Source organism: Mus pahari, chromosome 14 (assembly GCF_900095145.1).
Source record: "Mus pahari chromosome 14, PAHARI_EIJ_v1.1, whole genome shotgun sequence".
NCBI lineage: Eukaryota > Metazoa > Chordata > Mammalia > Rodentia > Muridae > Mus > Mus pahari.
In genome coordinates, this window is record NC_034603.1 from 84,900,823 (window position 1) to 84,911,327 (window position 10,505).

Sequence of the window (10,505 nt, forward strand, 5' to 3'; positions counted from 1 at the left end):
CTGTAGCTGTCTTCAGACACTCCAGAAGAGGGAGTCAGATCTTGTTACGGATGGTTGTGAGCCACCATGTGGTTGCTGGGATTTGAACTCTGGACCTTCAGAAGAGCAGTCGGGTGCTCTTACCCACTGAGCCATCTCACCAGCCCATGAATTTAGCTTCTTAAGAGGCCAATACCACATGTCACTTGAGCCCAAGTATTCCAACCTGCCTGGTTAAGTATGATTTTAAAAGGTGGAATGGAAGAAGATCCAGAAATTCAAGGGCATCTTTAAATACACAGCAAGTGAGGTACATAAGACCCTACCTATAATACTCAAAAAGAAATAAGCCTTCCAACTTGACAATCTAAAATAGTTAATAGTGGCACACATCTCTCATTTCAGCATTTGGGAAGGTGCAAGTTGGAAGATGAGGAGTTTAGGGTTATCCTTGGCTACATACAAAGTTCAAGGCCAATCCAGATTCTATGATACCATCTCAAAAGAACATAGAGTGCTAATACACCATGGATGAAGCCTTGGGTTTGATCCACGGCACTAAAAAGTAATAGTAATGATGACACTAACCGCTGGGGTCAGGGGTAGGTGGGTGGCACACTCCTGTGATCCCAATGCTCAAGGGGCAGAGGAAGGTGGATCTTTCTGAGTTTGAACCTGGTCTGGTCTACAGAGTGAGTTCCAGGGCAGCCAAGAATGCATAGAAAAACCCTGTCTTGGAGAAAAAAAAAAAATCTCAATATCAATAATGGTGTGTGCTTGGTACTAGTTGGTTTAGTCAGTGTCTCTAAGGAGTAGAAGCTTAATCTGTCATAAATAGGGCCCTGAGTTCTATGCCTCGCACCACAAAAGAATAGTCATCTAAAGACCATGTTTGGGGTAACTGACTCAGTTCTTAGAGAACCCTAGATTGAGAGGGGTGAGATCCTGGGCTCAGGAGGGAGGTTGTGCTGTATCCCTGGGTGTCTTTGGTAGAGGACTCACTCTGTTCCTGTTTCCTGTTCTGTAGGTGCTATCCCTGGAGGTCTAAGCATCGGGCCTCCAGGTAAGTCCTCCATTGATGACTCTTACGGCCGGTACGATTTAATTCAGAACAGTGAGTCACCAGCCAGTCCTCCCGTAGCTGTTCCCCATAGCTGGTCACGTGCCAAATCTGACAGTGATAAAATCTCAAATGGCTCCAGCATCAGCTGGCCCCCAGGTAAGACTGCATGACACTTGTGGGCAACAGTAGATTCAGGTGTGCCCCAAGCCTCAGAGAGCAGTTAAAGCCTAGGGAGCCCGTATCTGCACTGTGGGTCCTGCAAGCATCAAGTCTGTAGCTTTGCGGTTTCCATTAAGAGTACATGGGGTATGGTAGTGTCAAGCGTTGTTCTGTAGCTTCCCATTCCGAGGTAAGTGAAGACCAGTGGCAGGTGGCAGTGTGGAAGGGACACCAGCTCCCACCTGGGAAAGGCATTCCTATCTGAATGGTCCTGGTTTGTTCCAAAAGAATGGACTGTATGTAAGCAAGGAGTGCCTCTGCTCCTAATTATCAGATTTAGAAATTTAAGTGTCATGATGCAATGTGAAGGTGCTCTAGTATACAGCCCCATTTTGGTTTCCATGAACAGAATTCCACCCTGGAGTTCCATGGAAAGGACTTCAGAATATTGATCCTGAGAATGATCCTGATGTCACTCCTGGCAGTGTCCCTACAGGACCTACCATCAACACCACCATCCAGGATGTCAACCGCTACCTTCTCAAGAGTGGAGGTAAGGAGGGCCATCATCCCTGCCTGCTGTGGTCAGGTCTCCAGGCTCTTCAGAGGCATCACCTGGCTGTGTGGGCTGAGAGCCAGGTGTGGGCTTGTGTTGAGTGTCCCTTGGCCAGTGTACTCAGAACAACATGTGCTTCAGAGTTTGGAAGTTTGCAGACACTGTCGCGAACCCAAAAACACCAAATCCAGCACGACTGTCCTCACTGGGTTTTGTCGCTGTCAAGAGGCACTCTGACCGTGATAGCTCTTAGAAAGGAAGCATTTGAGATTGGCTTACAGCTCCGATTTTTAGTTCATTGTCATCATGATGGGAAGCATGGGACCATGCAGGCAGACATGGTGCTGGAGGAGGAGCTGAAGAGTTAGTTCTTCGTGATCTGCAGGCAACAGGGGAAAGACTTGAGAACTACACTGAGTATAGCTTAAGCATAGGAGACCTCACAGCCCATCCCCACAGTGACACACTTCTTCCAACAAGGCCACGTCTTCTAATGGTGTCACTCACCATGACCAAGCATGGAAACACATGAGTCTGTGGGGGCCAAACATTTTCAAACCACCACAATAACACTAACAAAAACCCTCTGGATGAAGAATCTTCAACCAGCAAGTCATTCATAGCATTTTTTAAAAATTGTTGTGTAAGGCAATCGCAACTTTTAGCATTTTATGACAAGGGTTTGCAAGGATTGGGTTTTGGGGGGGAGGAGGGGTTGTTGGGTTTTGGGTTTTTTTTTTTTTTTTTTTCAAGACAGGGTTTCTCTGTGTAGCCCTGGCTGTTCTGAAACTCACTCTGTAGACCAGGCTGGCCTCAAACTCAGAAATCCGCCTGCCTCTGCCTCCCAAGTGTTGCGATTAAAGGTGTGCACCACCACTGCCCAGCGACAGGGTTTTTCTTGAAATCTCTTTAATCTGAAAGGGAACTGAGCCTCTGTTTGTCCCTCTGGTCTTTGTTTGCTGTTTTGAGACAAGGTCTTAAAATGTCTAAGACTGTCCTAGCATTCACTGTGTAGACCAGGTTAGCTTCAGACTCAGAGAGCTGCTCCTGTCTCTGCCTGTAACTCTGTCACTTGAGAGGCAGAAGCAGGAAGATCACCACAGGCTCAAGGTCAACCTTGGTGGTCCTGTGTCAATCAAATGAACACAAAACTATGCTTTTCTCCACAGCCAATGTTCGCAAGCTGATGAGGTGTCAGCAGCCAGCTAAGTCTACACGGCACACACATGGTATCTTTGAGCAGAAGTTAGAAGGCTCAGAGGCCAGGAGGCTAAGGCAGAACCCAACAGTTGGAGGCCAGCTTGGGCAGCAGACAGGGACAGCATGAGACAGAGCACGCTTTGGTGCTTTGGTGCCGTTGATCTTTCCCATCTGTGTTGTCAGTGTCCTGCCAGCTTCCAGAGCTGCAGTTCCTCTCTGCATGTAGACATACATATACTGTCTCTCTCCTACTAGGTAAGCTGTCTGATATTAAATCAACATGGTCCTCAGGCCCAGCCTCTCACACGCAAGCCTCTCTGTCTCATGAGCTGTGGAAGGTACCCAGAAACACTACTGCACCCACCAGGCCGCCTCCAGGCTTAGCCAATCCCAAGCCTTCCTCCACCTGGGGCACCAGCCCCCTCGGCTGGACCAGCTCCTACTCCTCGGGTAAGCACTGCTCAGGTAACTGCTGCTGTCAACAGGGCACTCATAGCTACTCTACTACATGTGATTCAGGAAGTGTGTCTGTATTACCCCATGCCTCTCATCAGACTCCCTGTGCCTGGGAGCATCTTAATACTGGCAGGGCATTAGACACATGTACCACATGAACTGTGTTGTCCTCAAAAAGACCATTCAGCCATTCTCGGCTTCCTGCCCATCTCAGCCAGCACAGAGATCTTCATTTCTCCACAAGGTTCCATGGAAAAAGGAAGGCACCTTTGAAGTGTTTGTTCTGTTGCACGGTAGGTCCCTCCCACCACACTCATGTATCACATGTGTGGTCAGTCGGTCACTGGGTTCCTCTGGCTACACAGGACAACTGCAGGTCCTCAAGCAGCAGCCCAGCGTCGGGCAGCCCTGCCCACTGTGCTCACCTTATCTCATTAAACATGTTGTAAGTGTTCGATTCCAAGTGAAGGCTGGGCTGTGGCGAGGCAGAGACTAGAACTGCAGGGGATTCTCAGGAGCCCTTCAGACCTGACCTCCTCTCAATACAGGAGAAAAGGACAGGCCTCCTGGTGCATGTGGGAGGTCAGGCTTTTCATGGCCCGTGGATGGACTCTGCAGTAATTATGAGATTGGGTTTCTCAAAAGGTGCCACGGCTGCTACAGGATTGAAAAACTAAAGCTTGCCATATGGTTTAGTTCAGACTGAAAATATGGCCAGTCGATCGATTGAGTTCTTGTCCTGTGATTTGTCACACAGGTTCTGCATGGAGTACTGACACCTCAGGAAGAACAAGCAGCTGGCTCGTTCTGCGCAATCTCACACCCCAGGTACAAGTGCTGCCATGTTGGGGGTCAGGAGGCTGTCATGTCATACCCATGGGTAGCTGCTTATGGCCAAGGAGGTACCTACTTTGCCCCTGGAACAGATAGCTATCTGTGTCAGGCATCTTCCCTCAGAACCCAGAGTGGCAGAGGCAAGTGTGAGTGTGGGCAGGTGTGAGTGTGGGCAAGTGTGAGGAAACAGCTAATTTTCTCAGCTATGCTCCTCGTAGCTTATTTGCCCTTCCAAAGCGGACAAGTCTATTCTTAGAGAACCGTCTATCTTATAAACACATCATTTGAGGGGGTTTGGCCCTCTCAGCTCTATGGTCAGCCTGTATTCACCATTCCCTGGCATAGACCGGGCCTGTCATTGCAAGGTTACCAGTCTGCTGCTATGCCTTTTGCAAACTGCAGAACCCAGAATGGGACTTGGGCCCACACTTGAGCTGCCTGGCCACCGAGGCATCTATCACTGTCAGTTAGTCATGAGCCTGTCTCGTACGCAGTGCTTGCATCCAGTGTTGGCCCCTCCAGAACATGGCAAGGGCTTGGAGGAAGTCACGCCCCACCCTTTGCTTCTCTCTCAGATCGATGGTTCTACACTTCGGACGCTGTGTTTGCAGCATGGACCTCTCATCACATTCCACCTGAACCTAACCCAAGGCAACGCCGTGGTCCGCTACAGTTCCAAGGAAGAAGCCGCCAAGGCCCAGAAGTCTCTGCACATGTATGTTTTCCTCAGCCCCTCAGACTGCCAAGTAGACACAAGTGCCCAACAGTGTTAGGAGGGGCGGGGGGGGGGGCGTGCTGTGGTATCCCACACTGCACCCCACGTAGCGTGTGCCCTGATCAGAGGCTGGCAGTCCAAGGCAAAGTATGGGCACACTTAACTTCTGAGGACTAGCTCCTCTGCTTGTCGGCAGCTGTCCTTTCCCCATGGCTTCCTGTAGTCACTGCATTGGTTTGTGTCTGTCTGTGAATCCCCTAGGAAGAGACCGAAAGGAACCCCTACTCTCCCAGATTCCAGGGTTGCTAACAGCAGCCCACTGTCTCCTTTAGGGTGATTTCTATGCAAACCTGCTCTGAGTGTCACTTGAAACGAGGGACACTGATGCCAGCTGAACCCCCATTGCACAACACTTTTTTTTTTTTTTTAAGATTTATTTATTATATGTAAGTACACTGTAGCTGTCTTCAGACACTTCAGAAGAGGGCGACAGATCTCATTACAGATGGTTGTGAGTCACCATGCGGTTACTGGGATTTAAACTCGGGACCTTTGGAAGAGCAGTCAGTGCTCTTAACCACTGAGCCATCTCACCAGCCCCTGCACAGCACATTTAAATGTGCACTCCACACATCAATCTTCTGTGGCTGTGGGAGTCAAAAGTGAGGGAAACACAGCCACAGGCTAGGTCATGGTAGCCTGTGACATGGTGATCCTTTGATCTGTCTTTGCAGTCGTACAGACTCGGGACTCAGGGTGACATACTTACCTGGCCTCTTGCCTTGTAGGTGTGTACTGGGAAACACCACCATCTTGGCTGAGTTTGCTGGTGAAGAAGAAGTGAACCGGTTTCTGGCCCAAGGCCAAGCCCTCCCACCCACCTCCAGCTGGCAGTCCAGCAGTGGGGGCAGCCAGCCCAGGCTGGGCACCTCGGGCAGCACCCATGGCCTAGTGCGCAGCGACACTGCCCACTGGAACACCCCATGCCTGAGTGGCAAAGGCAGCAGTGAGCTGCTGTGGGGTGGGGTCCCCCAATACTCCAGCAGCCTGTGGGGCCCGCCCAGTGCTGACGACGCCAGAGTGATCGGCAGCCCCACGCCTCTCAATACTCTGCTGCCTGGGGACCTGCTCAGCGGCGAGTCCATCTAGGGGCCACGGTCACTGGGGGAATAGAGCTGACCATGCCAGGCCTGGCTCTGAAGCTCCACCTGACGGACAAGCTGCCCCTTGGAGTACCTCTGTCCAGTCTGAAGATGAACCTTGGCCTCGGCCCCTGTGAACTGTTGAAGACAGTGCGGGCTGAGGTTGGTCAGTGTCATGTGCTAAGGACAGGACGTCCCTCATAGCTTTTTATTTCATGTCGTCTTAGGTTTGTACAGTGCGCTGCCATTTTGAGTTTTAAGTATAAAAGCTGCTTAGAATAGTTCTATCATGAAGGGCACTTTTCAGATTGTGGGCTGGAAAGGGTTATTTTATGGTGGGGTGGGGGGAGACTTGAAGCCTATTTAAAGTGAGCCTGTGACGATTATGCACATTACAGAGGCGGTAGGCGGGACAGGCGGCTGGGCTGCGTTGTGCGGGCACAGAGCTGAGGCACGTGGCCAGTGCTCTGTCCCCCGGATCGCCTGCGCACATTACCCTCGTTTTGTTACCTTTTCATGTCATTTTTTTTTATCCCAAAAAAATATTTTTTAAAAGTTTAAAAAAAAAAAAAAAAAAAAAAGACATATCAAACATGCAAATACTTGAACCCAGCAGGCCAATACCGAAATGTGAACACTTCCACGTTGACATCCGTGCACAGAAACAGGCTCTAGGAAATGTCTACGTTCATAGCCTACATGTGCGTGTGTGTGTGTGCGTGCGTGAGTGTGCTCGTGTGGTACAGTGTGTAGAAGAGTGTGTGTGAGTGTGCCCTTGCACAGGCAGAGCTTCCTGTGCGTGCGTGCACACTTGAGAGCATGTGAGGGACTTAACTGTAGGTTCCCCTTCTAGTCAGTATATGCCTTTGGTTTTGGTTTTTTGGGGGTTTTTGTTTTGTTTTTTTTGTTTTTGGCATTCGTCAGATGTTCTCATTGTTGTTATTTGCTTCTCACTTTGCACTGAGGTGTCGCTGCCCTTCCTTTAGCTAATCCTAAACAGTAAAGAGAATTCTCGGGACAGGGCTGGTGACAATTCATGTGTAAATGTTTACTCAAGGACTCTGTTGTTGCATTTAAAGTCACAGTGTATATCTCTGGAGAAATAATGTGTCTGTCTACCTTCAGCAGCTTGTCCTTGTGGACTAACGCAAGAAGATTATTACCAGAGTATTGAACCACTTCCCATCTGGAATATAAAGTTAAAGAGAAAAACAAACTGTTGTTGAACTGTGGCCATAGATACTTGTAGAGGCTGGTGCCGCGAGGTGCGGGCGGGCGGCCGAGCACTTGGACGTGGTGGTGACTGCTTTTGGAGGAGCTGTGTTTGGGCTCCCACCTGTTTACAGACTTTTTTTTTTTTTTTCTCCTTCAGACTTAAAAATAAAATTAAAAAAAATTTTTAAAATGTTAAAAGGAATAAAAAAAAAAGACTTGCATCATTTAAAACAAACAAGCAAACAAACAGCAACCTATTTTCAGATACAGATGTGTTGCTCCAGAGCTCTGGGATGGGAAACGCTGTTCCCCTCAGCCGTCGCACGTGAACTCTGTGGACTGTCTTCACCCCTCCTCAAGGTGACAGGGCCTTGTGGTCTCTGTCTTGCACACGCCAGCTCGCTCTCAGGAACGCCAGGGCTCCCGAGGGCGGTGCCACACCACTTCATGTATTTTTAAACCCAACTCCTAGCACTGAAGATGTTATTTAAAAAAAAAAAGAAACAAAAACAAAAAAAAAAAGAGAGAAAAAAAAAAGAAAGAAAAAAAAAAGAAAACACACACACACACACACAAAGAAGAAAAATACCTAATCTCTAATGTGTAGCAGTTACATATTTACCAAATAATGGACTCAAAAGAAATAGATGTTTGAAGAGTGCTTTATATATTAAAAATTGCTTTATGTTTTAAAGATGATCAATGTTTTGATTGTTTTACAAGGAAGAAAGACAATGAAATAACACACCCTCAAGTATGTTTTAGAAAAATATATGAACATTGTACTCCCTGCCTACGTGGTTGGGAAACTTGTGCATTACATTTTTTTAATTAGCTTTTTAATGGTTTTATCAAAACAGAAAGCAAGCAAGTCCTGCACGGTTGCAGAAAAGCGCTGCTTTCTTAAAGGATCAGGAACTATGCACAACTGGGTTCAAAACTTGTTCGAGTTTTGTCATGTATCCCACGGAATGGCCCTCCTCAGAGTGACTGCATCTCATCGCCATTACGTGCGTCCTAGATATTTGATGTATGTATACCCAAGTATGTATATCAAATACGTGCGTGTGCGCGTGTGCGCTCCCAGACGCACAGCTTGCCATGCTGCCGTTTAGCACTGAGTTGTAGAAAAACTCATGTTTTAAAACTGGGGATGGAAGGAAAAGATATTCCCAGTTTTTGTGGGCTTTCTCCCTTTTTCCTTTTTGATCCTTTTGAATTTCAAATGTCTTTGACTCTAAGATTAAAAGAAAAAAGTTTGTGGCGCTTAATGCCCTCCTCTTGGAATGTGATGGTTGGACGCACACCGGAGGTTGCTTTCGAGAAGTAACAGCGCTTTGTTGAGTCTTAATAAATTGCAGTTTTTCTTGGCTATTGATGTAATTGCTGTGTCTTTCATCGGTGAAAGGCAGGTGTTTCCCTTTCATGTGGTATGGAGACAGCCTACTATGTCTCTGCTGTGTTTGTACTCATCTCTGCCTAAACTCGCAGTCTGGGCCATTTGACTTGAGGCGTTTGTAACCGTTGCTCTTTGGTTCTGCTGCGAATATTGGATCCTTTCAGTAGCCACTGGGAGGCATCCCAGCTTCCACATCCTCCCAGGACCACCACCCCACACTCACTCACATGCCCAGTGCAGGCATTTAAAAAAAAACAGTAATCGTAATGGAGAGGCTGGGGTATAGCTCAGTGGTCTTTGTGTACAGGCACAAGGCCCTAGTTCTATCTCTAACACTATCTGGAAAAAAAAATCAGTGGTACTTATCTGTAGTCCCAGCACACAAGAGGCTGAGGAGTAGCCTTGCCTGAGTCCACAGGCTCAATACCAAGTCAGACAACACAGCAAGACCCAACAATGTGCTTCCTAAGTGTTTTATTGATCTCTTTACCCTAAAAACCATAGTGGCTGATGTGCACAGAATGGCATCACTGACAGCAGGATCATGGGTAACACTGCTTGAATGTCGACTCACTTTATGTGCTGAGGATGAGCCCTGGCCTACCACAGGGGACTCACAGGAAAGATCAGGAGCTGCTAGTTCTGCTAAGAAAATCACTGAAGGGGCCCCTGGCCCCAGGGGAACCCAAAGACCAGAGGAAGAATGAAACTCAGAATGCCATGCTGCCCTTGATCTTCCAAGAACTTCAGCTCTGCTGACCAGAGCATCAAGAGCGGAAGAGTAGACAAGGCCAGACTAGAAGCAGCCCATGGCACAGGTGCTTTCGTCTCTTACGGGGAAAGAAGCAGTGGCTGGTGTCTTTGAGAAATGCTGTGCCTTGAAGACTTTCAGGGAGTGGACAGTTGGTTTTGTGGTGGAGGTGGCACATGCCCTGGCCATTGAGGCTGTGTTGGATCTGCAACAGTGAGGAGTGGAATGATGAAGACCAACAGAAAAGGCCTCATGTGACTGGATCGGACGAAGAAGTAGGCCTGATGTCAGGGATCCAGGAAATGGGAGGTTTGGACCTGCTCTATCACTGCACTGTTGTGACAAGATTGACACAGCAGTGATGGCAGGGTGCCTGGCCAAGGCGGTAGGATGGCAGAGGAGAGGCCTGCAGAGGTGGGCAAGAAGCCCCTGCCGTGGGCGGGAGCTAGGGTGGGAACTACTGTGGGCTGGCCTAGACTGAAGCTGGAGGAAGACATTGGCAGTGAGGGACCTCAGGAAGCTCCTTTGCAGCCACCGGACTTCGAAAAGACCCAGAAAGCCGGGGTGAGGTGTGCCCTCGGGTGCCAGTGCTTCTCAGGGAGTCACTACTGATAAAGAATGGCATCCTCACAGGCTGGTCTCCTGAGGCCTGTGAGTTCCATGCTGTGAACAGTCTTCGGCTTAGGTATCTACGTGACAGGCGGCGCCACTTTGCAGCCTTGGCCTCTTAGAATCATGGTGCTAGGACTGTGTACCTGTGATGGGTCTCTGGGTGCTACAGGTGGTTCCAAGCCCCGTGTGGCTCCCTAGTGACAGGAATGGTGATCCCAGCGTGAGATGGGGGTAGTTGTACATTCAGTGTCAGTGCAGGTGGACAGCTAACTCATCATCCTTCCCTCTCTTCCCACGCCTGCGACATTGATGAAGGTGGCTCTGCAGCAGAGCCCATCCCAGTGAAGGGCAGGAGGGACAAAGGCAGCAGGGGCTTGTCTCCTCTAACACAGGGAGAAGGGAGGGCCCAGTGCTGTTGTCATGT

At 48.9% G+C, this 10,505-nt stretch overlaps 1 protein-coding gene across 3 annotated transcripts in view; it reads left to right on the forward strand.

Moving 5' to 3' along the window:
• Positions 1 to 8,702, forward strand: part of Tnrc6c (trinucleotide repeat containing adaptor 6C) — a 109,968-nt gene extending 101,266 nt beyond the window's left edge. For 2 of the 3 annotated variants that reach the window (XM_021213924.2, XM_021213926.2), the window contains 6 exons: positions 1,007 to 1,198; positions 1,611 to 1,754; positions 3,213 to 3,407; positions 4,171 to 4,241; positions 4,823 to 4,962; positions 5,751 to 7,967. In XM_021213924.2, the coding sequence (XP_021069583.2) occupies positions 1,007 to 1,198; positions 1,611 to 1,754; positions 3,213 to 3,407; positions 4,171 to 4,241; positions 4,823 to 4,962; positions 5,751 to 6,111 (1,103 nt within the window). In that variant the 3' untranslated portion in view covers positions 6,112 to 7,967. Of the gene's footprint in view, positions 1 to 1,006; positions 1,199 to 1,610; positions 1,755 to 3,212; positions 3,408 to 4,170; positions 4,242 to 4,822; positions 4,963 to 5,750 lie in introns of all 3 variants that reach the window. The other variant, XM_029546409.1, reaches the window with a different exon arrangement.
• Positions 8,703 to 10,505: the final 1,803 nt, after the last annotated feature.